At 52.4% G+C, this 27,684-nt stretch overlaps 8 protein-coding genes and 1 non-coding gene across 9 annotated transcripts; 5 read left to right on the forward strand and 4 right to left on the reverse strand.

Moving 5' to 3' along the window:
- The first annotated feature begins 124 nt into the window (after window positions 1–124).
- B0T23DRAFT_341568 (nuclear protein localization protein 4) lies at window positions 125–3,006 on the forward strand. The gene is made up of 3 exons (XM_062835892.1): window positions 125–716; window positions 793–2,269; window positions 2,325–3,006. The coding sequence occupies exons 1-3, from the start codon at window positions 508–510 to the stop codon at window positions 2,619–2,621; spliced, it is 1,983 nt and encodes a 660-aa protein (XP_062690483.1). The 5' UTR covers window positions 125–507; the 3' UTR covers window positions 2,622–3,006.
- Window positions 2,988–3,058, forward strand: B0T23DRAFT_t263. Its single transcript has one exon. It is a non-coding gene; the product is annotated as a tRNA-Gly (tRNA).
- Window positions 2,994–5,946, reverse strand: B0T23DRAFT_383857 (alpha/beta-hydrolase). Its single transcript, XM_062837435.1, has 5 exons — window positions 5,406–5,946; window positions 4,995–5,319; window positions 4,732–4,937; window positions 4,232–4,661; window positions 2,994–4,093 (listed from the first exon to the last, which is right to left on the reverse strand). Exons 1-5 carry the CDS (start codon window positions 5,628–5,630, stop codon window positions 3,342–3,344), a joined length of 1,938 nt encoding a protein of 645 aa, XP_062690484.1. The 5' UTR covers window positions 5,631–5,946; the 3' UTR covers window positions 2,994–3,341.
- A 231-nt stretch (window positions 5,947–6,177) lies between these two features.
- On the forward strand, window positions 6,178–7,371 carry B0T23DRAFT_430329 (uncharacterized protein; the record flags this gene model as incomplete). The annotated part of the gene is made up of 1 exon (XM_062840240.1): window positions 6,178–7,371. One exon carries the CDS (start codon window positions 6,178–6,180, stop codon window positions 7,369–7,371), a length of 1,194 nt encoding a protein of 397 aa, XP_062690485.1.
- A 260-nt stretch (window positions 7,372–7,631) lies between these two features.
- B0T23DRAFT_184360 (putative carbamoyl-phosphate synthase arginine-specific large chain) lies at window positions 7,632–11,706 on the reverse strand. The gene is made up of 3 exons (XM_062833119.1): window positions 11,219–11,706; window positions 8,066–11,124; window positions 7,632–8,000 (listed from the first exon to the last, which is right to left on the reverse strand). The coding sequence occupies exons 1-3, from the start codon at window positions 11,556–11,558 to the stop codon at window positions 7,893–7,895; spliced, it is 3,507 nt and encodes a 1,168-aa protein (XP_062690486.1). The 5' UTR covers window positions 11,559–11,706; the 3' UTR covers window positions 7,632–7,892.
- Window positions 11,707–13,741: 2,035 nt separating this feature from the next.
- On the forward strand, window positions 13,742–15,150 carry B0T23DRAFT_184449 (DUF1746-domain-containing protein). The gene is made up of 2 exons (XM_062833120.1): window positions 13,742–14,196; window positions 14,282–15,150. Exons 1-2 carry the CDS (start codon window positions 13,901–13,903, stop codon window positions 15,084–15,086), a joined length of 1,101 nt encoding a protein of 366 aa, XP_062690487.1. The 5' UTR covers window positions 13,742–13,900; the 3' UTR covers window positions 15,087–15,150.
- Window positions 15,150–16,658, reverse strand: B0T23DRAFT_184452 (RNA 3'-terminal phosphate cyclase/enolpyruvate transferase). Its single transcript, XM_062833121.1, has one exon. It carries the CDS (start codon window positions 16,432–16,434, stop codon window positions 15,214–15,216), a length of 1,221 nt encoding a protein of 406 aa, XP_062690488.1. The 5' UTR covers window positions 16,435–16,658; the 3' UTR covers window positions 15,150–15,213.
- A 213-nt stretch (window positions 16,659–16,871) lies between these two features.
- On the forward strand, window positions 16,872–19,651 carry B0T23DRAFT_383865 (uncharacterized protein). The gene has a single exon (XM_062837436.1). The coding sequence runs from the start codon at window positions 17,037–17,039 to the stop codon at window positions 19,536–19,538; it is 2,502 nt and encodes an 833-aa protein (XP_062690489.1). The 5' UTR covers window positions 16,872–17,036; the 3' UTR covers window positions 19,539–19,651.
- Window positions 19,652–20,895: 1,244 nt separating this feature from the next.
- Window positions 20,896–21,629, reverse strand: B0T23DRAFT_184490 (uncharacterized protein). Its single transcript, XM_062833123.1, has one exon. It carries the CDS (start codon window positions 21,443–21,445, stop codon window positions 20,954–20,956), a length of 492 nt encoding a protein of 163 aa, XP_062690490.1. The 5' UTR covers window positions 21,446–21,629; the 3' UTR covers window positions 20,896–20,953.
- Between the last annotated feature and the right edge of the window lie 6,055 nt (window positions 21,630–27,684).

Consider the following 27,684-nt stretch of genomic DNA (forward strand, 5'->3'; position numbering starts at 1 on the left):
ACCTCATTGCCGGGCCGGCATTGGGCTCTCTCTCTCTCTCTGACGTGGGACCGGGAGTTTCTTGGCTCTTCTGGAAACCCAGGTGGGCATGCCTCGATTGCTCAGCACTTCCCAGCACGCCCCAGCACTCCCGCCGCCCAGGCACAACGTATGACGAACGCCTGCCGAAACTATCGTACAGCGTTGCGTGGAGCTCCCCGCCCTTCGATCAGGTCCCGTCTGCCGACCAACAATTCACCACCTGAACACACCTAGGTTCCCTGCCCGATCACCACGGCACCCGGTATCCCGTCACCAGTTGTGCCTTCACCCCGAGTCCGAGGACCTGGCGTGACCTTGTAGATTTTGCGCAAGAAGAAGTTTTCATTCATAGATACCGCCCTACATCCGACGCCTGCGACACATTTTTGAATCCCGATTCCGGATCATACTCGCCGAACGACAACAGACCAGATTCGTCGGACCCTTTAACAGCCCAGACGTCACCTTTTTTTCAGCCCGCCCACGATGTTGTTGAGGTTACGCGGTCCCGATGGCATGCTCCGCCTGACATTGGAGAAAGATGACACCTTTGCGGATCTTGGCCGTCAACTCATTCCCAAGCTTCCCCCGACTGTTGACCCGAAAACAATTACATTCTCGAACCATCCGACCGGCAGCGACGCCAAGAATCTCAGCGAGGTCGCAAAGTTCAAGGTCGGCCAGACTGGGCTCAGGCAAGCTGACCCCTTTGATCTCTCGCGCTGATCTTCCGATTTATGTGCCAGACACTAACCAGCGACCTGAAAATAGCCATGGCGATCTTATTTTTGTCACCTACAAGCACAACGATGCGGCGACCGACGGCCCAGGCAACAGCGAAGCCACCAAATCCAGCGTGCTTTCATCCACGAACCGCCTCAACGGCAAACCGATCCTACCTGCAGAAGACTTGCCCATCGACCCCCCTCCGCTGACGTCTCCGCATGAACATATCAAGAACCCGTGGGAAACGGTCAGGCAGTCGCCTCTGGACGATCGGCTAGACAAGCGTGACGGAAAGATCCCAAGGGGGCGCGATCATAAAATGTGTCGCCACGGGCCCAAGGGTATGTGCGATTACTGCATGCCCCTTGATCCGTTTAACGCAAAGTATCTCGAGGAAAAGAAAATCAAGTACATGTCAGTACACGCATACCTCCGCAAAATCAACTCTGCGACAAACAAGCCCGAGCTTGGGGCTTCGTTTATCCCCCCGCTTGTCGAACCCTATTACAGAGTCAAGCGGGACTGTCCATCGGGCCATCCTCAATGGCCCGAAGGTATCTGCACAAAATGCCAGCCCAGCGCTATCACTCTCCAGCCCCAGCCATTCAGAATGGTGGACCACGTTGAGTTCGCGACGCCCCAGATCATCGACAAGTTCCTCAATCCCTGGCGTATGACGGGATGTCAACGGCTTGGTATCCTCTACGGCAAATATCTCGAATACGATGTTGTTCCGCTCGGCGTTAAAGCTGTCGTGGAAGCCATCTACGAACCACCGCAGGTTGACGAGATCGACGGTGTTACTCTCAACGCGTGGGAAAACGAGAAGGATGTCAACGAGGTAGCAAGACTATGCGGACTGGAGCCTGTGGGTGTGATCTGGACGGATCTCCTGGACGCTGGCAAGGGTGACGGAAGTGCCATCTGCAAGAGACACAGCGATTCCTACTTCCTCGCCGCTCAGGAGATCTGCTTTGCGGCGAGGCTCCAGGCACAGCACCCAAAGCCTACCAAGTGGAGCGATACAGGCCGGTTCGGCTCCAATTTTGTCACTTGCGTCATCTCTGGCAATGAGCAGGGCGAGATTTCGATCTCAGCCTATCAGATGTCGAACGATGCGGTCGAGATGGTCAGGGCAGACATCATCGAACCTTCCACGGACCCCGGTCAAATGTTGGTGCGCGAAGAGGAGGAGGACGATGGCTCAGTCAGCAGGACGCGATACATCCCCGAGGTGTTCTATCGCAAGATCAACGAGTACGGAGCAAACGTCCAAGAGAATGCAAAGCCCGCATTTCCCGTCGAGTATCTCTTCGTCACCTTGACCCATGGTTTCCCTGAAAGTCCGCGGCCGGTTTTCACGAATGACGGCTTCCCTATCGCCAATCGCGAATTTGTCGGGGAAGCCCAGGAAGCCTCAGCAGTAGCAAAGATTCTTAAGGTGAACCAAAAGTCCGATCAATTCGACGTTAGCAACTTCCACTTGCTCTGCTTTATCCGGCAGATGAGCGTGCTGTCCAAGGTCAGTTCACCGTATTTCTACTTGGGTTCGACAGAATACTGACTCTTTCTCGTAGGATGAGGAGGCACTCCTTTGCCGCGTAGCCACACAACATGACCTTGCCGACGCCTTCCAACTCCGGGCGACAGAGGGGTGGAGGACCCTGCACATGATCTTGGAATCCACTGGTGAGAGACTACCCAAGCGCCCCAGAACTGAGGATGCTAGTTTTCCCTCGGTTGACAGATCCTACCTCAGCCACCACCCATTGATGCAAAGGAATCACAACTCGACGGATGAACCACTTGCTAAGCGTTTTGCTGCTGTCAGGCTGAACGAACATCGCCCGCCACCGCCTCCACCTCCCGAATAGGACTCGATGGACGTGGATTGAGGATACGCATAGCTTAATAATGTCACCATCAACTCCGATCACAAGGCACGGAGCTGAGGGATCAGGTCCTTTAACAAAAGCGACACAGGGTTTGGAGCTTCATCTGCGGCGAAACTTTCATTCTGGACCGACCTCGGCGGAACACATTGAGAACATACAATGGACGCATTGGCGTTGACTTTTGCTGCTTTGAGGGAAAATAGACATGAATTGGGCATCAAATAAGACGAAAGAGGTTGAGTAATGGAAAAGATATCCTAGTCTAACGATGCTGAAGATACTGCTCATGTCGTATTGTGGCTCATGAACATAGTTTCTATAACATTAAGTCACCTACAAGCAAAAGCGCCAGTGGTTTAGTGGTAAAATCCATCGTTGCCATCGATGGGCCCCGCGTTCGATTCGCGGCTGGCGCATATTGTTTTTCTTTTGCACCTATTGCCAACAGGACGAGGAGAATCTTCTTTATTTTTCATTCCTTCTTGTCTTTTTTTCCCTCCTCCTCTCTCAATTTTCCTCGCTTTTTTTTTCCCTCTTACTCCTCATATTTCCCGCATCCACTCCTCAGTCTTTTTTCCAGTCTCTTATCGCTAATTTCGCTCTGTACTCGGAAGGTTATCCGGAAAGGATTACATATCGTAATGTTAAATCACAAGATACTTATCACAATGCCTGCCTAGTGTCAAGTGTTGTCTTGTACTATGACACCCGTCGGAGTTGCTCCAACCGATCCCCCAACGCCTCCCAAAATCGACATCTATCACTCTCTTCCTCCCCAACCTCCTCCATCCTCGTATCTCCCAATTCCACCAGCAACCTCTTCGCCTTCCCTCTCCTACCTCTGTCCACCATCCCACCGCCCTCACTTCCATCCGCATCCCCGTTTTCATCCACAGAAGAAGAACCCCAACCCCATGTCACCCACTCGGGACTTCCCCCCTCCCGCAATATATTCGGATCCAACGTTCTCACAAAACTGATCCAGTACGCCATAAACATGTGAACAATCGGTGCGTTATACGTCTTGTAGCTGCTTTCCTCCCCGGCCCCGAACCCGCTGATGTTGTCCGGCCCAAAAATGGCGGCCGCGTCGAAGAGGTGGGGCACGCCGACGCCGGCGGCCTGGAGGGTAAAGTCGCGGACGTTGAAACGGTAGGCGAACGCTTTCCTTCTTTGGGTTTGGTTGCTCGGGGATGGTGATGAGGAGGAAGGAGAGGGGGAGGTGGAAACGAAAGCGTCGAGAAAGTTATTAGAGGGACAGATGAATGTGGCTTCGCCGTAGGCAAGACTGGTGGTTGGATACCAGGGGTTACGGTTCGGCAAGGGAGGCAGTTGCGGGTAGAGCGAGAGGATATGGCGCATGTCGGAGGGGGTAAGATGGGGGTAGTTGGTGGTGAAGAAGTTGGTGAAGTCGGACGGGGTGAGGGAGTCGTAGGCGAAGACTGACCCTTCTGTTTTGTTGTGGAGAGAGGGGGCGCTCGTCATTAGTGAGGTGATATCAAGAACAGGAATGGGAATGGGATGGAAATAGAAAGAAGGATGATAGGAGGTTAAGATCATATGTCTCTGAATGGAATAGGAGCACATACCGTCCGTGTTGGTACCAAAAAGAATCGGTACATTCAAGAGACGACCTCTTCGGATAAGCCGGTAAGGGAGGTCCTGCAAGAAGTCACCGTCCACGCATGGAGTCCAGTAGAAGATAGGCAAGAGTGGTCCGTCACGGCCCGGGAAATGTTGGGCGTGATTAGCTGCTTGTAAAGAGGTGACGTTCCGACTCCGTAAACAATTGAGCTGCTCCTCCGAATTTACAGTCGAACAGCCAACCTGCTGCGCTAATCGGTCGAACTGATATTCGAGCTCTTTTACATACGGCTGGGCTGGGAAGAAAAGTGACTCGGACATGGCACCTACGAAAAGGTTGTCGTTACGGCCACCGTATGCCAACAGATGCATCACTACGGAGCCTGCTCCTGCTGATGCACCGTGGATGACTACATGGTCGGGGTCTCCTCCAAACTGTCGACGTGTGAGGTCAGTCTAAGACTGCGGGTGATAAGTATCTGGGCCCAGATATGGAACGACATACGGCGGAGATATGTTTCTTTACCCAAGTCAATAGCATCCGCTGGTCGAGCAAGCCGACATTCAAATCACCGTCATCTTTCACCCGCTGGCTGGCGAGGAACCCCCACATCCCAACCCGATAGTTAAAGTCCAACATGACGATGTTGTGGCCGGACTTCTGGACGACCTCACTTCCGTTCCAATTAGCATTAGTGAGGGCATTGTAACCTTCAAAAGAGTCAGCAAAGTGTATCACCAGTCAAAATCTCGATCAGATCGACTTACCTCCTCCCCCAATAAACACCCAAACAGGCAACTTTGACTTTTCCGTGACATTCGCTGGAGCCCACACGTTCACAAAAAGACAGTCCTCACTCTGACCAGGAGACGGTGCACTTACACCGGCTCTGAGACATATTGGCCCGAACTGATCAGCCCTCTCGACGGTGTTGGTTCTCCTTGGCTTAACTGGTGCTCGCCAGCGTAAATCTCCAAGCGGAGGAGTGGCATAACGCATCCCTAGGAAAGCGTTGACGCCGTTAGATAGACGGATGCCCTCGTAGATGGTGTAGGTGAGGTTGACCATTGGTGGTGTGAGTCCGTTAGATTTCTTTAAGATAGATGTGGTTAGTTGGCGTTGAAACTACCTACCAAACAGCGAAGTAGCTTGTAACCTGGAAGATGACGTTTACTTACCTTTCCCTCGTGAAGAGCAATGGAAGTGAGTAAAACACCGACAATGATCAATGAAGCCAGCATTTTGGACAGAATCAAAGCGATGGTTTGCCTTCGCGGACGATGAAGCCATGCTGCTTTCGTGGACACCTTGGAGGTTGGCTCACTTGATGTGTTGCAGCTTGACTGTGCATTACCGAGCAACGGAGCTCGTTCATTGATATTTTCCTCTTGAGATCCGGACATCTTACACAAGTACCACTCCCTAGCCTCTGTTGCCTAAATAGATGCGAGTCATGAAGATGCGTTGCTTGATGGGACATGTTTAGAGATGGTGGTGTTTATTGAAGAAAGTGGAATGGGCGGGGTATCAGGAAGTTCATAATAAGCCGTCAACTAGAACAAACAGCGGCGAATCATCTGTACATAGCAGAAAGGCTCAGACAATTGGGCATTTAAAGCCGATGCTAACGTAAATCAACGTCGGTCCAGAAATGTTCCATGGGTATTTTGAATGATAGAGACTGGCGTGCTTGGAATTGTGTGATGCAAGGTCCAAGATTGGATGGTGCAAAGTGTGCTCCAATGCGAGACAATAGAGACAAAATATTCCACCGATTTTTTTCTGGGTAACGGCAATCAAATGGAACCTGCACCAAACATCACAATCAATATTACGGACGGCACACACTTACCTTTGCGTCCAAACTCACAAAGAAGCGTCGCAATAACCCTTCAACAACAAAACCGCACCATTATCAGATCCGAAAACTTAGTTCGCCAACCACCCAAAATGACATCAATAACCAAAGACCCCTCCACCAGCGGCGCCAGCCCCGACTCCGACTCCGAGGACGATTACATGAAAATGACTTTCGCCGACGAACCCTCCACAACAACCTCCAGCAAGAGTGGAAAGCCCATCGAAACCTCTCTCCAGCGCCGCCTCCGCCTCCAGCGCGAAGGTGAGATACGCGGCCGTGTCAAATCCAAAGCCGAGCTCGCAGCCGAAGAGGAAGCCCGTCGGGAAGCCGCACTGTCAACCTCTCTGTTTAGCAAATTCGTTCCTTCGCCATCAACGGCACCCTCGATCACTTCCCCTTCGTCAGCAACAGTACCGCCACCACCACCCACAGCAGCAAAAAGCAAAGGTCTAGCGATGATGGCCAAAATGGGTTTCGTCCCCGGCAATGCTCTAGGTGCTGGAGCCACGGAGGGTCGGACGGAACCCATCAAAATCAGCATCAAAGATGGGCGCGAGGGCATCGGGCTGGAGAGCGACCGGAAACGCAAGATGAGGGAGGCTGCCGAGGCGGCCGGGGAAATGGCCAAGAAGGCCAGGGTGGATGAGGAAGGGTATCGCGAGCGTCTGAGGAGGGAGAGGGAGGAGGCGAGGCTGGAGAGACAGGTACTTGCTGCGCAGAAGGTGGCGGAGGGGATGGATGAGGATCATGAGAATGAGGTGAGAGGTGCTGGTGAAAAGGGCAGTGGTGAGGGGGAAGTGCAGAAAAGTGAGGAGCAGGATGATACCAACGGCGGTAATTCTCAAGCAAGGAGGAGGAGGACTCGTACCGACTCTTGCCGGCCCCTTCGCTCCATTCCCGTTGTCTACCGCGGTCTCATCCGCTCGCGCGAAGAGGCCAGGCGCGAGGCTCTGATGCGGCATGACCTGGAGCAGAGTAGCACTCTGTCGTCCACGCGACTACCTACGTATGTCGATGACGAGCTTGATATGGACGACAAACATGCTCTGGGTAAGGATACTACTCCCGTTCATAGGCCATGGAACACGTATGTAATGGCGGAGGATCTCGATGAAGAGGATCCGGAACTGGATGAGTTCAACACTCTCAGCCCTGACCAGCGGTTACGGCGCTTGGTGCAATACATGCGCAACAAGCATCACTATTGCTTCTGGTGTAAGGCTAAGTATGATGATGCTGAGATGGATGGCTGCCCTGGGTTGACAGAGGAGGAACATGATTGAAGAGATTGCACACGTGGTTTGGTCGCATCTTGCAATGCAAATCGAGCCAGTTGATGATCCATGTCTCTCTCCTATTCAAAACACGCACCACACATACATTGCCGAAATATTTCCAACAAATGTGATGATGAAAAGTGTAGGTACATGCTATGAAGAGAGAAAAGGATAAAAGAAGAAATGGCTACTACGAATGGGGTACTATTCATCGCACGTCTTGGCCAGGGTACCATAGAAGATTGAATGATTAGATGGGATGAAAATTTCGTCCTGTATACATATCAACAACATCAAACAGCAAAGCAAGAAGAAAAGATCCTAAGCAAATGAACAAGAAATAACACCAGTTCCTTCCCGCTTATAGAGACATCCACATGGAGATCCAAGACCCTTTCACAACCAAACGCCCTTTTTATGAGTTGTTGAAAATGACTTTTGATACCCCCTCTGCGTGATTTTTCTTTTTTGCACGCTTTTCCAAAAGGTAGAAAGAAAAACAATCAAACATAATGGTATCATGTCATCTACAGAGGCTTGCCGCCAATGAACTCGGACCACCTGCGGACCTCAGAGGGGATACCCTCGGGGCGGGGCAACTTCTCGGCCATGCACTGAGCGAAAAGCATGGCGGTCTAGGGGAGGAAGGAAACGTTAGTTTTCGGTCACCATGAATTGAAAGGTCAGTGGTGAAGCTTACCTGGGGCTCCATGAAGAGAGGGACACCAAAGTCGACGGCGTTGCGACGCATAACATAGTCGACATCAAAGACGGTCTTGCCACGGGCCTGGGCAAGGTTGAAGACACCACGGATGTTGTTCTTGGCGAAGACCTCACGAAGGGCACGCTTGTCATTGGTGGGGAAGGCGATGACCTCGACATCGATCTTGGTCTTGGCAGAGGACTCGAGGAACTGCTTGACCTCGTTATCGGCGGCGTAGAGCTTGTAGCCGAGAGGGCTGAGGTAGTCGACAATGGTGGTCAACCAGCTCTTGCTGAGGTCACCACCGAAAAGGAGACCCTCGCCGGGCTCGGGGACGCGGAAGTTCATGGCGGACTGGAGAGAGGCCCAGTAGGCATCAACGAGATCCTTGCCGAAGCAGGCCATCTCACCGGTAGAGGCCATCTCGACGCCGAGGAAGGGGTCGGCACCAGCAAGACGGGTCCAGGAGAACTGAGGAACCTTGGTGGCGAGGTAGTCACGCTTGACAGCCATGAGATCAGTGGGCTCAGGGACGTTCTTACCAACAAGGGCCTTGGTAGCAGCGTCGATGAAGTTGACGCCAAGGACCTTGGAGACGAAGGGGAACGAACGAGAGGCACGGAGGTTGCACTCGATGACCTTGAGGGCCGGGAGGCCACCCTCGGGGTCCTCAGCCTTGATGATCTGCATGTTGAAGGGACCAGTGATCCTCCAGGCCTTGGCGACCTTCTGGGCGATCTCCTTGACGCGGTCCATGGTGGTCTGGTCAAGGTTGGCGGGAGGGAGGACGAGGGTGGCATCACCGGAGTGAACACCAGCCTGCTCAACGTGCTCAGAGACGGCGTGGAGGATAAGGTTACCCTCAGAGGCAACACCATCAACATCGATCTCTTGGGCGCCCTCAATGAACTTGGTGATAACAACGGGGTGCTCGGGAGAAACGTTGGCAGCAGCCTCAAGCTTGTCCTTGAGATCCTCCTTGCTGCGGATGACGGTCATGGCAGCACCAGAGAGGACGTAAGAGGGACGGACAAGGACGGGGTAACCAACCTCCTCAGCAAACTTCTCAGCAGCCTCGACGGAGGTGAGCTCCTTCCAGGCAGGCTGATCAACGCCAATGCTGTCGAGGATCTCAGAGAACTTTTGTCTGTCCTCGGCACGGTCGATATCGCGGGGATCAGTGCCGAGCACGCGGGCTTTTCCAGTTTCCTGGAGACGGAGGGCAATGTTCTGAGGAAGCTGACCACCGACAGAGACGACAACACCAGAAGCGCTCTCGAGCTCGTAGATATCCATGACACGCTCGTAGCTAAGCTCCTCGAAGTAAAGCTTATCAGCAGTATCGAAATCGGTCGAGTAGGTCTCGGGGTTGTAGTTGATCATGACAGTCTTCTCGCCCATAGCCCTCAGGGCCTGAGTGGCGCTGACAGCGCACCAATCGAACTCGACCGAGGAACCGATACGGTAGACACCGCTGCCCAGAATGACAGTGCCCTTGTCCTCGAAGGTGACGTCGTGGGAAGAGGCATTGTAAGTGGTGTAGAGGTAGTTGGTGTCGGCAGGGAACTCGGCGGCCAGAGTATCAATCTTCTTAACCCAGGGCCTGATACCGAACCCCTTTCTGGCAGCGCGGACAAGATCCTCAGTGCTGTTGACAGCCATGGCGATCTGCTTATCGGAGAAACCGAGCTTCTTGGCCTTGAGGATGTGCTCCTTCTTGAGGGCCTCGAGGCTGCCAAGCTGTTGCATCTCCTTCTGGCAGTCGACAATGTTCTGGAGCTTGTAGAGGAACCACTTGTCGATCTTGGAGAGCTCATGGACCCTGTCAACAGAGTAGTTCTCGTGGAGCATGGCCTGACCGACAGCCAACCAACGGCGGTCAGTAGGGTTCTGGAGCTCGAAGTCGAGATCCTCGAACTTATCACCCTGGAAACCGACGAAGCGGGGGTCAACCTGGCGGATAGCCTTCTGGAAAGACTCCTCGAAGGTACGGCCAATAGCCATAACCTCACCAACTGACTTCATGGCAGAGCCGATGTCGCGCTTGACGTGCTGGAACTTGGACAGATCCCACCTGGGAATCTTGGTAACGATGTAGTCAAGAGAAGGCTCGAAGTTGGCGGTGGTGGTCTTGGTGACAGCGTTGGGGAGCTCGGGAAGGCTGTGGCCGAGACCGATCTTGGCGGCAGTGTAGGCCAGGGGGTAGCCGGTAGCCTTGGAGGCGAGGGCAGACGAGCGGGAAAGACGGGCGTTGACCTCAATGACACGGTAGTCCAAGCCATCGGGCTGAAGAGCGTACTGGACGTTGCATTCACCAACGACGCCCAAGTGACGGACGATCTTGATGGCAGCGGAACGGAGCATGTGATACTCCTCGTCGCTGAGGGTCTGGGAAGGAGCAACAACGATAGAGTCACCAGTGTGGATACCGAGAGGGTCGAAGTTCTCCATATTGCACACAGTAATGCAGTTGTTGTTGGCATCACGAACGACCTCGTACTCAACCTCCTTCCAGCCCTTGAGAGACTTCTCGACCAAGATCTGGGGGGAGAGGGTGAGGGAGCGAGCAGCCATGTTGCGGAGCTCCTCCTCGTTGTTGGCGAAACCGGAACCGAGACCACCAAGGGCGTAGGCAGCGCGGACGATAATGGGGTAGCCAATCTTGTTGGCAGCGTCGAGGGCCTCATCGACGGTGTTAACAGCGAAGGACTTGGCAATGGGGATGTTGATCTCCTCAAGGGCCTTGGCGAAGAGATCTCTGTCCTCAGAAAGCTCCAGTGTCCTGACACTGGTACCGAGAACCTTGACACCGTACTTCTCGAAGAGGCCAAGCTTCTGCATCTGGACACCCAAGTTGAGGGCGGTCTGACCACCGAAGGACAGGAAGATACCATCGGGCTTCTCCCTCTGGATGACATACTCGACGTACTCGGGGGTGACGGGGAGGTAGTAGACCTCATCGGCGAGGGAATGGTTGGTCTGGATGGTAGCGATGTTGGGGTTGATCAACACGGAAGCAACACCGGCCTCCTTGAGGGCCTTGAGCGCCTGAGAACCTGAATGGGTAGAGTAGAGTCAGCACTGTTGTTTGTTTGTTTGTTTGTTTGTTTTGTATCTGGTATCACCGAGTCACCAAGACATTAGACGTACCGGAGTAGTCAAACTCGCCGGCCTGGCCAATGGCAAGACCACCGGAGCCGATGACAAGCACCTTCTTGACGTCGACATGGTCGCGGGGCTTGACAACGCCGCTCTGGATATAAGCCTTCGCGTCGGGGGCGGGCTGGCTGGCAGCAGCCGCGGCAGCGGAGGCAGAGAGCCACCTTTTCTGGGAGGACAGCCTCTGGGCGGCGTTGGCCTGTGTCTGGAAGATGGAGGTGTTCTGGGCGCCGGAGGTGAGAGCCCTCAATTGGGACGCCTGGACGGGAACCCGCCGACCATGGCGGAGGAGAGCAGGAGCTCGGCCAGCCTTGTGCACGGTCGACAGCATTATGTCCAATGGGGGGGAGGTGTTTGTAGTAGGAATTAAAGAAAGACCAAGAAAGGCCTCGTGAGGGTGGCGGGGGGCCGATGTCTTGTATATCAACAAACAAGTCCTGACAACGAAGTAGCTGTTGACCCCGGATCCTGACCAGTTGACTCAATCTCGAGTCTCCCGTCCGTGTTTTCGGAATTTCGCGCTTTTAATTTTAGCGGAGAAGAAACTGGAGAAGTGGGACGGAAGGAGGGACGAGAGAGACAAATAATTCCCAAAACCGGCCGCTGTGGGGAGCGCCGATAAGAGATATGCGGGGCCGGCGGCAGGGTGGGTTCCAGATTTGTTGGTGGGCGGCTGTGACTCTTTTCGTTGCTCTTTCACCAAACAGAACAATCGACGATGAGGCCCCGAATGGAGTCGCTCTTCTGCGCATCCGCCACCCTTTGCCGGGGGCAATGGCGGGCACTGGCGGGTTGGGAACAAGTGACGACGGATTGTTGGAAAATTTTCAAAATGGGCCGCAGGCCAGCTTGGGTAGCTTCCGACAACGGAAGCGGACCCGGAGTCCTCTGCGGTCGAGAAGTGCGGGACCTGACTGGACCTGCCAGGCATACATGGATCTGCGATGCTCGCATGGGCCGCAGTCATCGCATTTTGCCAGATTCCCCTCCCATGATTCTTATCCGATCTTAAGCTCGCCCATGGCGATCCTAGACCAGTGTCTTGTGGCAGACTTGTCAGCCACTTTGCCTGTCAGAAAGACAACTTGGATGCGGTCTATCTAACATCATCTCTACTATTCCCTAGGTTGCATGTGTCGTCTGAAGTCGGTTGTGCGTTTGTCCGATGTTCGCTCATGCACGCCATGGCCCCAAAACAGGCACAAGCTCCCGGAACGGCACTGGAGACGGCTAGTACCGAGTCAATGGTTAGTAGGTACCCACGACCTCCAACCTCTCCGAGTTTGGTTTGTCTCTTTGAACACCCAAACCCCGCCAAAATTTGGACTACCTTGGCGGTGAAACTGGCTGAATTGGCCGTACCTGACATGTTATTGGCCAATTGCCCTTTGAGCTACGACTTTTTGGCGGGGAGAGGAAATTCACGCGTTTCATGATTGGCTGAGTCATCGCGGCCCCAGTCTATTCGGCGATAGTTGACGCCTCGATGCCGGTCTTGTTGGTGATCTTCAAAATCGATCCCTCGCTTTTGACGTGTCCATGCGGCTGAGTCAATTCGAAGCGGCTCGCTGATGCTGACCTCTTGACATTTTCTCCTCGGCCAGCCCTCGAAAGAGCTCAGATCCTTCGCTGTATTCCCAATGTCAGTACGCCGCCTGCGACTTTGACTCACGGGCCGGGTTTCGACGGCTGTAGCACTGGAACCTTACTAATATCAGCTCTGCTAGCTCACAAGTCAAATTACTCACCCCATCCTATGATCTCACAGTACTTCGGGGGGCCTATGGTGTACTACTAGTATTCCAGAATCCGCAAGCTTATTCCTTCTTCACTCACGCCGTGAATGAACATGGGGAACTGGCGCACATGGAGTTTGGAAGTGTGGTTCCTGGCAGACCTTGGAGCTTCCACTTGTGTAAGTCGAGACCTCTCATTGGGAGAACACTATGTACTGTCCATCCTGAGCTGTGACTCAGACACAAAACTGGACATCGAGTGCGAGTGTCTATCTTCAAACCAAATTTCACATTCCCCCTTCTGGAGACACCCATGATGTCAAGTCTGTCACTCCAAGCGCCCAGCCCAGGCTGGGGCTCTGATGGAGCGGGGGTAACCCCCACTCAGGTTCACGGTTACAACATCGGAGTCCGGGCCCGTCCTCCTCCGCCCGCGGCTTCCGGACCAAAGTGCGTGGATTCCGGCGAACGAAGGCCACGGCACCGGCCCAAGCCCGGCCGACAGCGGAGACCGGAACTCAGCCAGCTGGCCGGTCTTGGCATGCCAATGAGCACAGGCCGCTGTGTGCATCCCCTCCAACCCTCCCCTTCGCTGTTGTGGTCTCTTCATTTGTTGTGACGCTAAGTCGCTGACAGCTGAGGCAGGGGCACCTCAGTGGCAGGCTACACGTCTACAGCACCACGCACATCCTTGGCGACCTTGATGACAGCTGCCCATCGAAGTGAAATGCATCGCGCATTCTCCATCTCGTTGCCGCCTTCGTGATCATCACATTTGCTTTCTACTACTCGATGAACATTCTGTTTGCCGGACCACCTTGACGTCAATCAATCATAGACCCAGATATGTGATGCTCAAACAGCCGTTGAAAGCTTTTGTTACCCACAGCTCTTTAATGCGCCAACTATCACCCTTCCTCTCAAACCACGGCGAGCTATGAACGATGATTCCGAGCCGAGCTTCGCGGCCCGGCAGCAGGAGCAGGAGCAGCAGCAGCAGCAGCAGCACATCCCGCCACACAATGCAAACGAGGATGGCAGCCGGCGCAATGACAACCATGAGCGGTCCACGGAGCTGAACGGCAGCGCTCATGATGATGACGATGATGACCAGACGTCACGGGAGGAGAAGCGCAAATTGGGCCTGAAGAAGAAGCTGCAGTTTATGAGCCACCTGCAGAGAAATCTCGACATGATCTATTTTGCCTATCTCTGCACATTATACTATATGGAGTACGAAAGCAGCCACTTCCTTTAGATCCTTTGCATAACATAACCAATGACTAACGAATGACCTCAATGTCTCTTCGCATCACAGATGTTCCTTTCTCCGTCTATTCGTACGCATCATCCCACACTTCATGTTCATTACCCCGAAAGAGGGTCCCGTCCTTCTACCGGCCGAACGTCCCCATGTCTTTGCCATCCTCGGACCGAATTTGGTATGCATCCTTGCACACATCATCTCTGCACCACCAGCCGCCGGCGAAGCGACGCGCGGGTATCTACACGGGGGCGTGATTGTCGACTTTGTCGGGCAGAAGCCACCAACGACGAGGCTATGTCCTTTGTTCTTCGATGCGGTGATACTGGCTATCCAGTGCTTGATGTTGGCTATCCATACGGAGCGGGAGAAGCTGCGCAAGGTTGTGAATCCCTCCTTACAACCTCTCTGGGCCGGTCCCGGCCAGGTTGGACAGCAGACGGGGGCATCAGGTAGCGACGGCGTGCGCCAGCCGGAGACTTCCCAAACTTTGGATGCGGAAGAACGGGGCGTGAATAGGGAAGATGAGATGGCTCTAGGCGATGGAGAAGGGATCGAAACAGACCGCCTGGTGGCAGAAAGCCGTGGTGGTCAGGGGCAGGATGATGAACAGCGGCTGGGGTCCAACTATTCTCCAGCATCTGCCGGCATAGACTTGTTTGACGTTATGAGATCAGGCAATGCCAGTGTGGGTAGCTTTCATCCAGTACACGCCATACGTACGGTGGGGAATGACTACCAGACGGCTGCGACTTACACGGTCCAAAGCCTTGGTTTCCATGCAGCCGCCGTTGCTGGCAACCGGGGAGTTAGAGGACTTGCTGGGATTGCGAATAGAGCGGCCAGACAGGGGACATGATAAGAAAGCATTTGTAGACACTAATGCTTAGTGCCGAGACCCACGAAAGCGAATTTGATACAGCAAAAGTATGACCAAACTGAGCTTGAACATGCAATAAAAAGGAAAGCATCCGGTTTATAATTCTTTACGCTACCTTCCTTCCCACATTACCAACGCCCGTACCCTTGACCGAGACTACTAGATCAGTCGTCTCACCGTCGTCATCGACATCTCTTATGCCCCAGCTGGCCGCTCCGAATTTCTTCAAGTCTCGTGCTAGCCCTATTGTCTCCTCCCTGGCCAATACTTCCCTGCCTAACCTAAGGCGACCCACATCCTCCGATCCCATTGCCATCAGTGTAAGTAAGGTCGGTGCCGATACGTTACTGACGCAACCTCCCTGTGCGATAACCTCCAGCAGCTGGTACGCGCACCTTGCGCCTATATCCTCGGGCACGACACCACCCTCGGGCGGCGCTACCACGTCAGCCGAGTAAAGCACGCCGTCCGCGCTCGACTCCGCCACCAAGCTGAGGCCAAAACCGATACCGATCTTCTTCTTGGCACCACTCTTGTCGCCGACCAGCGGCGCTGGGTCGTACTGCGCCGCCACGTGCACGTCCGAGACCAGCTGGTTGAGCACGCCGCGCGCCGCCGTAATCATGCGGTTGTTGTGGCTGGCCGACACGCCCGTGCAATACGCCACGCCGCGGATCCGCCGTATCCTGCCGGGGCGCCGATTCAGATGCAGTGTCTTGGGCAGGCGAACCTGACTGGCGAAGCGAAGCTCGACCACGCCGCCACCGCCACGGCCACCGGGGCCGGAACAAGAGCGCGAGAGCACGCGCAGCTCGATGCGCGCTGGCGGGATGCCGAACATTCCATACAAGGGGAGCACGGCCGTGCGAAAGGAGTCAACCGAAATGTCGCCGGTCAGGTGGGTGGCCGAGGTGATGACGCCGGGGCCGGTGAAACGGACGTTCATGTGGGCTTTGGAGAAGGGCGCGAGTAGGGCAAGCGGGAGGAGGAAGTAGGTGATGCCGCGCGTGTTGTTGGCGGGCAGGGTATGCTCGACTACGTCGCCAACGGCGCCGGCGTTGACGCCCGCGACCGTGCCAGTGATCAAACCGGGCTGGTAGGTAATGGTGGTGCCCGAATACGAGACATCGATGACGGAGCCGTTGGTGATAGCCTCGATAAGGCGCAGGAAGGAGACTTCGTGGGGCGCAAGACCTGGATGTGTGGCCGAGCTGCTGCGGATCTTGGAAATGTGCACCGGGCGGCCGGTAAGGGTCGAGAGAACGATCCGGTGCGTGAAGGCGCGGTGCCCCGTAAAGCGAATGAAGTCGGTTTTCTCGCCCGACATGGTGGCGGTTGTCGGGTCGTTGGTTTTACGCTGTCCTGGGCTTAGTCGTGTGAAAGTGTAATTTCCTAGTCCTTTGAATTCTTCGTAGGCGATGGCGCCCCAATTCGTCGGGTGGTGGTCGTCGGTGATGGATTAATGGGTATGTCGCGGTTTTAATGGCGAATGATTCTGAATTGGAAAGCTCCTTTGCGAGCGCTGCAGGTCTCCCCGTTCCAATTCGCTTTTCTCCAGAATTTTTGGAGGATCCCGCTGTTTCTGCCGGGCGGTGAAATGATACCCAAGACTTATTCGACAGGAGCTGCGCGTCGATAAGAACTGCAGGGGCGGGATAAGAAAAAGTCACAGCGGCAGCAAGCGCATGGTGGGGCGATGATGGCCGCTGTTCCTTCTAAGACGTGCTGCTGTAGGACAAAGTGTTGCCGGCTTTCTCGCCATCACGAAAAGTTGACGAACACACCTTCAAGCTCCGGTTCACCACAATCCTTCAACCTCCGCAGTTCTACCTAGCTTCCCCTTCTCCAACTCTTTCATTGCTCCTCATGATTATCTTCATTCTTTACAGCACACTGCCCTAGCCCACCCGACACACGAAACCACCACCGATGCCTCCCCGGACATTTGCGCTTGATTTGAGTCGAACGAGCAGCTATGTTTGCCAGTCATGCATCGCTAGCATAGGACGAGCCCGCCCAAATTCACAGCCATGGCTGACGAGAAACGCTTCGAGTGCGGCCCGCGCCGCTCGCAGACAACGTGCGCCGACGACAACTAAACAGCTGGAGGAAGAGCAAGCACAGAGGTTCCAAGAAGCCCTCCTACGGGAGGCGCAGAAGGGAGAACCCGCCGACACCGACGAAGGTCCGACCGAACCCCTTGCGGTCAACTACTTCAACGAAGAGACCGAAGGGCAATACCGACAGTTGCGCGACGGTGCCGAGTTTGGCGCCGTTAGTGGCGGCATCGATAGCGAGATTTCCGAGGCCATCAACGACTTGGAGCAGAAAATGGTACAGACAATACAAATGCTCGACAGCTTGGAGAAGGTTGGGGGTTCCGAACAGGACAAGGCTGAGGAGCTACGAAAACAGTTCAAAAAGATTCTCAGAGAGAAATACAAGGGCAAGACGGGTCCAGAAGGCGAGTCATACGGCGTATTGCGCATTCCAGGCTTCAGCGGAGTGCGGCAGCGAGCCGTAGCCAACTTAAATTCCTTCCTTGCACGCGACAGCGTCGTCAAGGGCGGCGTCCCCAAGCCGAAGGACCTGTTCGACTGCTGGAAGTACTATTCTGCAGCACGCAGTTCATTAGCCACCCAATGGAGCAACGTGCCGCGCGAGGTGTGGGATTTTCTGTGGATGATTTTGTCACACGAAGGGGAGGGCGTAGAGAACCCAAACCGGATGCATCACATCTACGTTTTGGCGAAGGACATGCAAGCTGCCGGGGTGGTGCTGAGAGACTCGCAACAGCTTCTGGCGATTGAGGCCATGTTTCTCGAAGGCTGGCAAGAGGAGGCTATCGAGGCGTGGAAGAAAGCCGTGGTCACCATCGGCTCCAAACCAGAAACATTCAAAGGGTACTATGAGCTGGGAGTACGCATGTGCAGTCTCCACGGAGATACCGACCGCGCGATGAGAGCTGCGGATACTCTTCTCAAGTCCTCAGAATCGCCTAACCCGCGCATCATGATACCCATCGTCCGGGCCTTGGCAGCAAAGGAGGAAAACGTCGAGGAAGCGTGGGAAGTGTACAGGGATATGCGAGCGCTTCTCGGAGACACCATGCAGATCGAGGACTACGATGAAGTTATCGCTTGCTTTTTGGCGGTAAACCACATCGAACATGCGCTGCAGGCCTTTGTCGACATGATGTTCTCGGGCCCCATGGATATTCGCGGCAAGACCAGACTACCGACCATCGTCGGCAACCACTTCTTCCTCGGCAAATGGCTGAAGAGGCTAATAGGAGCAGGAGACCTCGACGGAGCCTACAAAGTGGTTACGTTCCTACAAAAAAAGGGAGTTGCAGCCTCGCCCATCCAGCTCAACGGCCTGGTAGGCGCTTGGCTTAGGACAGAAACTGCTGATAACATAGAGAAGGCTGACCAGTTGGCTTGGGCAATGATCAAAGCCCGTCTGGACTTCGTCGACCTGCGTCGGAGAGCCGCCGCAATGGACCGGCCAATTCGGCTCGTACCCCGTGATGGAGAACCAACACTGGATGATTACATTTGCACTACAAGAGCTACAGTCGAAACATTTTCTCTTCTTGCCGAGAACTATAGCGCTCGTGGCCTGCACGAGGAGCTCGAAGAACTGTGGACAGCGTTCGAGCTGGCAGAACTTGGCCCCAACAGCTTCATGATAAACCAGATTATCAAGTCGTATACCGAGAGCAAGGGGCCGCAAGAGGCCATCGATTTCTACGAGCAAATGACCAAGAAACGGCACGTGCGTCCTGATGCACACACCTTCATCGCTCTTTATAATACTCTCTCAGTAAACCGCGTGGTGAGGCGAGACAGCAAACTGACGGCAGATGACGCCGTCATTGGCCGGCAGTTCTTCCAGGACCTGGTCAAGATGGATTGGAAATTCGACTCGGTTGACGAGTATACGTACCTCCCCCGTACTGTTCTCTTCTCCATGCTCAAGGCCAAGGATCATGCCGGCATGATTGTCGCTGCCCGAACCATGAAGGAGCTGTTCAGCTACTCGCCGCCCGAGCAGCTGCTCATCGAGCTGGCAGCGGGAACCGCTACTCTTCGGGTACAGAGCAAGCGCAACATGGACCGCATCATGGAAGCCAGCAGACTGATAGAAAGCTTGATCCGGAAACACACGCAAGTTTTTGCCGACCTTGGAGGCGACCCTGCCAAGATGACGACGCAGGAGAAGGACAACCAGCTCTGTGCCGTGTTTGAAGAGCTGGTCTTGGTCAAGGCGCATGCTCAAAACGCGGAGAGGAGTGCAGTAAATAACATCCTTGCCCAAGCCGCTGAAGAGATGGGGGTATTTGATATTGTGTTTACGAGGGATCCGGCGGTGATTCGGAAGTATAGGAAGGTGATGAAGAATAAGGATGTTGAAGATGATGTCGACTGAAGATGGTCACTTGTACAATACAATACAACACAAGCAAAATATAAAACCCCCGAAAGCCCTCATCGCTTCATTGGATACCCACAGTATCATTTAACATATGGCGTCCACTAGCTATCTGATGTGCTCAGCACGATGATGGCATAGAACTGATGTTACCCAGTTGCGAGTTTGTCCCTTATTCTAATCATTGTCAACCTTGGTTATATCATAAACACTGAACACTCGGTTGTGACAGTCAATGGCTCGTGACCTGTAAGTATTTGTCGCCTGTTGAGCATTGAACCGGTCCCTAATTGAAAATAGAGGTCTGAAGTGATTGGCGAGTTGTCACGTTCATGTGTCTATATCTTGGTATCACCTCTGTGCCTTTTTCTTACTTTTCTATCTTCTGGCTTGACCCTAATCAACTATGGCTGAACAAGACAAACTGGATATTGGATTGAGCGTTCGCTTCGAGGACTGGATACTTTCAGCCGAATCAACCACTCTTTGTGTACCTTGAGGTGAAAAAAAAAAGTCTTCCCTCTCTCTAACCATTCTTTCCTATCAAAGGCTTTGATCAACTCACTCTTCATGTCGCGTTTCCCCCCTTCACATTCCTGTACAACGGCTTTATAGACCACATGTAACCACACAACTCATATATTTGCACTGACTCGTAAAGCTTAGACAAACTCAATTCTGATACAGGCAACATCAACTATCAGAGTGTATGCTCCAGACTGTCAGCCACTAGAGTCTTGCTGATTGTTACACCTATCTCTTGAGACCACTATGATCCCTCCCAGAAAAGAAAATCAATACAACATCAAGGGCCACAATGTAGTGTGTAGCTCTAATTTGCATAGAGCTCTCATGGATCTCGCTATCTACCTAGTCACTACTCACTCATGCTCTCTATGCTCCGTGTTCATCTTGTCCTGTTTTGCCTGTACCGCCTTGTCCACACAGCAAATTATCCAGTCTATCACGGGACCACAACTCTGCAGGGTATACACTACACTACCCTACACTACACTACCCTACACTACACTACACTCCCCTCGAATATCCGTCCACCGCCCAGTTCACCGTCGACTCTCGGGGAGAGCTAGGCCGTCTCAGAAAGTCAGGCGGCCAGGCCACAACAATCACGTGGCCAAGCTTTCCGAACGTTCCATTTCTTCCTCGGGGTCCATCCATCCAGGTCTCACCGTGGGATTTTTTTTTTTTCTTTCTTTTCTTTTTTTTCTTTTTTTCCCCCGAGTCGACACCGTAGGTCAAGCGAGAATTTTGGCCCTGGTCGCGTGGAACATCTAGCCCCAGGGTATGCTACCCAGACACTAAATACTACCATAGGAAACCAGGGCGCGCGCGCGCCCACCGCCCATCGCCCACTTGTGACCCAGGTCCCCGGGAACTCCGAGAACTCCGCTTTAAACCCTCAAAAGATGCGTAGTGTAGTATGTATCTAACTTGTTGTGGTGACTGGTGGTTCGGGACTTCCTCTCCAAGGTTAGGCAAGGCCGCGGTTCCGCGGTTCCATCTGTACCGTACCGATTCTTTGGGTAGGAGTCCAGGCAAGTCTCTTTTTTGGTGAAATGATGATTGGCGGCGGGATGGGGTAAAAATGGATTACGGACGGTTTGTGTATGGACAGGGCATAACACATAACATGACATGATAATAGGCATAACATAATATGGAATAGCATAAGGCAACGGAACAGAATATGAGTCGGGATGAGGAGAAAGAGAGAAACAAGAGTGGGGGGCGAGGGTATGAAGCATGTGATATGTGAGGATGAAGAACAATTGAGAGAGTATTTTCTTCGAGTTGAAGCATGGAGAAACATTGCCGGGCTTAGGTAGGTCGTCGGACTTAATCTTTGTAATTATTGTTATCGGCGTCGTCGTCGTCATCATCATCGCTCATCGTTCTCACCGTCGATGTCATCCCATCTTCAGCAAGACCAGGTACATCAAATATTACGCCGCTTTGAAAGTTTTGAACGAGCAAAGCTGAAGTAGTACATATAGAATACCACATCACAAACCCCATCTACCATCATCTGGTTGGTAGGGAATAGTACCCAGGAACGCGAGAAGTGGGGAGTAGAGGTATGGCAATCTTCCACGACTCCACGAGACCAAACGACGACGATGGACGATAGGGTGCTTATACTGCGTAGTCTGAATCCGGTAACGTTCGTACGGCCCGCCTGCCTGCCGGGGCAGACAGAGCAGAGGAGGATGGCCGGTGGAGAGATAGGCCTACATTACACAGTGATCTAGGTATGTACTTGCAGGGCAAATTCTGCTCACCGCGATTCCAATTTTTTTGTATGCATGCATGCATGTATGGATGCATGGGCCGGTCGGCTGTATGCAAGCACCAGTCGACGACGACAACGTCGGTGGGTGTCGCTATGGCTAGGGACTCACATTATGCTACGCTAGAAAAGGCCGTTTCGTTTCCGGGTGTCGTCGATTCGTTCCATTCGTTCTCGAGTCGGTGTCGGGGACTCGGGGCTCGGGCGGTGGGTGTTGTTCATCCGCAGACGAAGAATGAATGGCTGGCAAGGAGCTAGGGTCCGGGAGGCCCGCCTGGCGGCCGGCCGGGGTCCGAGTTGGTTAACTTCGGGATCCACTTTGAATCTGACGAAGTTCGGCGGCGCGGCGGCGTCTATGTGGATTATTAGCTGCCCGCTAAGAGGTCGCTAACATAGCGGTGGGTAGGCCGCTTAACCTATTCACGGCTAGCTTTCAGTTGTTGGGTGATGGGGGACAGGCGCCAGGCACACACAGACTTTGGGGCTCTGGGAGCCTGAGGAAGAAAGAAAGAAAGAAAAAAAGGAAAAAAAAAAAAAAAAAGGAAAGATGGAATCGAAGGAATGGTGGCCGGCGGGCCAGCTGGCACGGTAGTAACGTTGGACTTCCCCGGGCTCCCGGGCTTCCTTCCGCCAGCTAGAAATGGGGCCCCGACCGGATGAGTTCCATGTGCCCCCTCGTTTGGGTAGTGATGTTGGCTGGGCTCGCTCGCTCGCGAGCGAGTTAGGATCCACTCTCACCACTCTAATGCTCTCTCACAGTGGGATTGTACTGTGCAGAGAGGTAAGGTGAGCTGTTAATGCAGTGATGGTGTGTTGTCGCTGCAGTAGCAAAGTTGTAGGTTGAAGTGACCTGCCGAGTATGGTTTGGTTATCATTGATGGTAAAACAAACAACTAACGACTGGCAACTCGATCACGCATGCATCCCACGGGAAGTGGGTTGAAATTTGTTGTCGAACGGTTGGTTTCTTGAAAATGGTGCCGCCAGCAGTGCTGCGGATGTAGAAAGACGAGTTGTCTGAACGGTAATACATACCACACTGCTATTTGGGGGGCAATAAATCCGATGTCTGATCTAGTATGGTTCAAACACATGTAAGGCGTTGTCAGCATGCTGCTTGGAGGCGTGGGGAGTAGTTGCCACGAGTCTCTACGTCCTCATGATGTTGGGAGTGGTCGTCAGCTGCGGAGAGGCACGTCGTTAAGTAGAGTGATATATTGATGATGTTGAATTGGGATCGTCACTCAGCAACCTTTGGGAACCCAGAACTGGCTCTCATCTCCAACAGCTTCCTGTAGAAAGCATAGGATCAAAGTGATAACTGGTAGTTTGGCGTTTTGACAGAGATTTGACCTACAGAACCAAGGCTTATGGCCTGGCTCGGACAAAGAGAAGCCAGAGAGTTATGTTTGGCAAACAACAATTCCAAATTGACAAATCTATTTCCCCGCTTTTTGTTGACGTATTTGCCTTCAGTTTCTCCAGTACGACTCTGAAAAATTTCCATCAAAACAATCAATAATCGCACAGCTCTTTGCCAACCTGTCTAGACAACAGACATGGGATGGTCAGCGATAATTCTTGTGTAAAGCGCCCTTGCCGCAGAAATGTCATATATATCTTATTCTGTGCCTCATAATTGCCCCTCTTCTTTGCTTCTTTTATCTGATCAGTCCTATTCCATTGGTCTCGTATGTCTACCTTGTATTTTTTTTTCGGTCTCGAGAAGTCAAAACGAAGTCCGGTGTCTAATGTCCGAAATGCACAAAGATGGCATACCAAGCAACTTGAAAAGTAATGCTCGCAAAAAACAAAAGGAACATATCGCGAACCATCATTGGGTAACAAGGCTAGGTACTTTGCATTACAGATTACCTAGAAAAGACTGTTTTTTCAGTTGCAAAAGTATCTTATTACTACATTGGAAAGAAAAAACTAGAAAAAAAAAAAATAGAAAAAAAAAACCATTAACTCGAAATTAGGTCAAAAAGCTACAACTCATCTGCGTCTTGTCGTAATTACCCGATAGAGTGTCCAAGTACGTGAAAAGAGAAGTGCTTCAAGTTCTCTTCTGTGCTGTATGCAATCTACCTACCTGGGCTCGCTTCCTGTCCGCCATACATACACCACAGAACAACGGCACGAATGCGCCACAGATATGCATAATTGATCTTGGTTTTTTTTTTTTTTTTGCCGACAAACAATCATGTCTACCATGGATACACAATATCCGAAGATTGGGAGGGTGTCACCCCAAGAAGTTGACGTTTGCTCACTGCATTTTGCTGCTGCTGGGCTGCAAGTTCATATAAAAAGCTTCTTCAATTTTTTAGATGAACTATTCCATCAGTACCATCTACAACATCATCCCGCGTTGTGACTCGCATTATCCCATGCATATATACATTAAATGCATGCGAGAAGACATGACCGGCACCCACAACTACCCGAATCTCGTCACGCTTTTTTCTTTTTAACGTCTTGTCTTTTTCGAGGGTGGTAACCACAAGGTCAAACACAGGAGGGAGGGGTGGGAAGGAAGGTGGGTGACATTGATAGTAAGTCACACAGAGCAAGATGGAGAGGTGGAAAAGATGTCACCGGCTGAGAGGTTGAGGCTCCGCCGTGAGAGGCTTGACGTTCGGGGTACGACAATCAAAACACAGAAACGATGGAACAACCAATCACAATTTACCGGATATCTGGAGGTACACTTCATCCGGATGGAGGGACCTGCAAGGGCAAAGAAAGGGAAAACAGACGTATTCATGGGCAGTCGCATTACGGCATGACTTATCTCGCTGTCATCTTTATTGTGCGTCTTCAGTTTTTGGTGTACACGGCGCGACAGTTGGTAGTATGTGTTTCCTGTAGTGTTTCCTTTAAATCGGATGGCTGAAGTGTAGTAGCGATACGTACGCAGTTCTACTTAAAAGGCAGGGAAATAAAGAAACAAAAGAAGGACAATAAGAAGAAAGAGAGAGCGGGAGAGAAAGAAGGCGGAACACATCCTGACACGCATTGGAAGACGAAAAGATTCAAAATTCAGGAAATCACCATTTGCACCGTCGCAGTTGTCACGCTTCAGAGGCGGTCAACGATCACTATTAACGCAGGTACGGGCACCAAACAGGCAGGTAGGCACCGAGGCACGGTAAAAAAGCAACCAGTCTCCGTCCCCCGTCCCTCGTTTGTGTCCGTGCTGCCTGTGATGCGGCGAGCAGCAAATGCAGGCACCGTAGGATATGCATGCATGCTTGAACGGACTTGTCACCTGCATGAACATCGCAAAACTTTTGGTTTGTGTTGTTTTGTGAGTCCCTTGCGAATTGTGAACGCCAGAAGACGGTGTTGGTTACAGACACGTAGAGAGGGCGTTCAGTGGTTACTGGACTTTGCGTGCGAGGTGAAAGTGTTATGGACAACGAGACAAGTGAAGAGACACAAGAGATAAAAAAAAAAAAAAAAAGAAAAAAAAAAAAAAAGAAAAGGCTAAAAAGAAACTGAAGAATCGAAACCAATTGCCCGTTTCCATTGGATCACTGTTGCTGAGGGTGACCGGTCGGCCCCAAAGTCCGAAGCAACCAACAAGTGGCTACATATGGGAAGCAACAGATTGAGAATGGGACGTCATCGTCCCTGGTCTTTTCTCTCGATTTACGACCTTCATTCACTTGAATGGAAATGTTGAACTCGATAGTAGCCGAACAACTCGCCGAATGATTCGCTGCTATATCGTCATTTTCATTAATCCTTCTGGAAATGGCCACCGTACCACCGCTGTATAGTGCGCGGCGTCCATCTATCTCTACGTAGTGGTATAGTCCAGTCCGCAAATGCCTTCCTTCACAAAATGGATATTCTTGTCAGCTCTTCTCGTCCATTCGTTCCTTTGTTTTTCTTCTCCCATCGTGTTTCTCGGCTCCCACTTGGTGTTCCTTAGCAGTCTCACCTGCTCCCACCCAAACTCCGTCGCAGGGCATCGTCGAGGACTCCAGTCCTAAGAATGGAAACATGGAAAATGGAATATTCTTTTCCAAGTTCCATTTTCCCCCCACCGACGGGGACCGAGTGCACCACTACCGACGGCGTAGCGGACCATTTCCCAAAACCCAAACCCTCGGAGGGTCAACCCGATTCCGGTAGCGAAGCCCGTGAGCGGAACACGACGCAAGCTGTTACGTTTTCCGCTTCGTTTTCTTCTCAGGAATCCTTGAGAATGGAGGGTTGGTGGGGTGCCTGCTGCCTGCTGCTGTTTTTGCTCTATGCGTGCCAAGTTCTTCCAGAAGGGCGAGAGAATGACTTGCGACGCCGAGGAGCCCTGTCCAGCTGTTTGCCTTCTGAGTTTTGGCTAGAACTGCTGCTGTGCACTAGCCAAAAACTACCCATGTTAGAATCCACTGTAAACCTTCCTGGGGCAGGATTTCGTATCCAGCAGAGTTGTAATTCATTTCCCGCGATATTGGAAGCGAATCCGACCTGGTCAGTGGTCTCCGTTCCCAAAAAGTGTTGTTGTGTGGAGATGATGGATATGCCGAAACCGTCAAGTATTACACATCACCCCTGGTTTAATTGTTAGCTTGGTACTGTTAACCCTCATGAACGAGGACGTGGAGCAAGAACCACGCTAACAATTAAACCAGGGTTGATGTATATAGTGCACGAGTAGAGCCCATTGCGTTTGTACGCGTATGTATCGGAAGCAAAGAATCATTGATCAACCCCCAACCAGATCAATTCCGCCGGCCGGGGGAAAATAATGCGAAGGACCTGATACGCTTCGGTTGAGAAACTTGCGACTGTCGTTGTGTCCTGGACCGATAATCGTCTCAGGTTCCTTCCGTCCCTTTGCTTCACTCCAGCTGCTGTGTGTGCACCAAGCTTGGGGAATGACGAACATTACGTAACCGATCAACGTATACGTGAAACGGAACAGAAACAACAATGACGAGAAAATAGGTTGCTGTTGCGTGGAGCAAAAAATATCCCGAGATAAGTAAGTGTTTTGGCTCTCAATGACCCAATCTTGCACAGCAACCCATGCACGTGATGGTCGTTCTACTATGTACTGTAAAAGTGCAGGTAAAGTATCCTTGACCCAGCGTATGTAAGGTACGGCGTTCTATATGATTGATGCTGGCGGGATGATCCCAAAAGAGATGGTCAGTATTTACCTGATTACGTATTGTAGAGTACCATCCGTTCGTCTGAATATCAACCAACCCCACGCGCCAATTGCCTTGTTGCACCTATTTCATGTTCTTCTTTGCAGTTATCAATTGCGCCTTTTCCCCATCCGATTGCCGATTCTACATAGAGTCATTGCTGGGACTCAGTTTATCCAGTGGTTCCTTAGCGGCCTCAATAGCATACCCAATTGGCCGGTGTGTATTCTCTCACCACTTAGGTTTTGCCTCTTCGACCGTCATGTTATCAGCGAGTCCTCGAGAGCTGGATCACCGGAAAACGTGGATGGATTCGGCGACCCCCAAGGGTCAATTGATTTCGGAAGATATGAAGTGCCTGGACCCTTGAAACCTTCCAGAAGACCCATCGTCAGGGCCCGGGGAAAAGTCTACACGATGCCTATTGGTCAAAAAGACAAGCGTTCCTGCGCTAGTGGAAACATTCGCGATAAAATCTGGGACACGCACGATGCAACAGCGCCGGAGGGAAACCGTGGATGCTTTACCGTTAACCGAGTGTATGATGACGATTAAAATTGCAACGACAACTGGGGTATCATCCAATTCCTCCATTATCATGTACCCAGCACTTATCACGAACCTGATATAACATTGATCGGTCGATGGTCGAGGCGAGAAGCGCGCAGAA

Source organism: Neurospora hispaniola (genome assembly GCF_033458365.1).
Source record: "Neurospora hispaniola strain FGSC 10403 chromosome Unknown B0T23scaffold_6, whole genome shotgun sequence".
Classification (NCBI taxonomy): Eukaryota; Fungi; Ascomycota; class Sordariomycetes; order Sordariales; family Sordariaceae; genus Neurospora; species Neurospora hispaniola.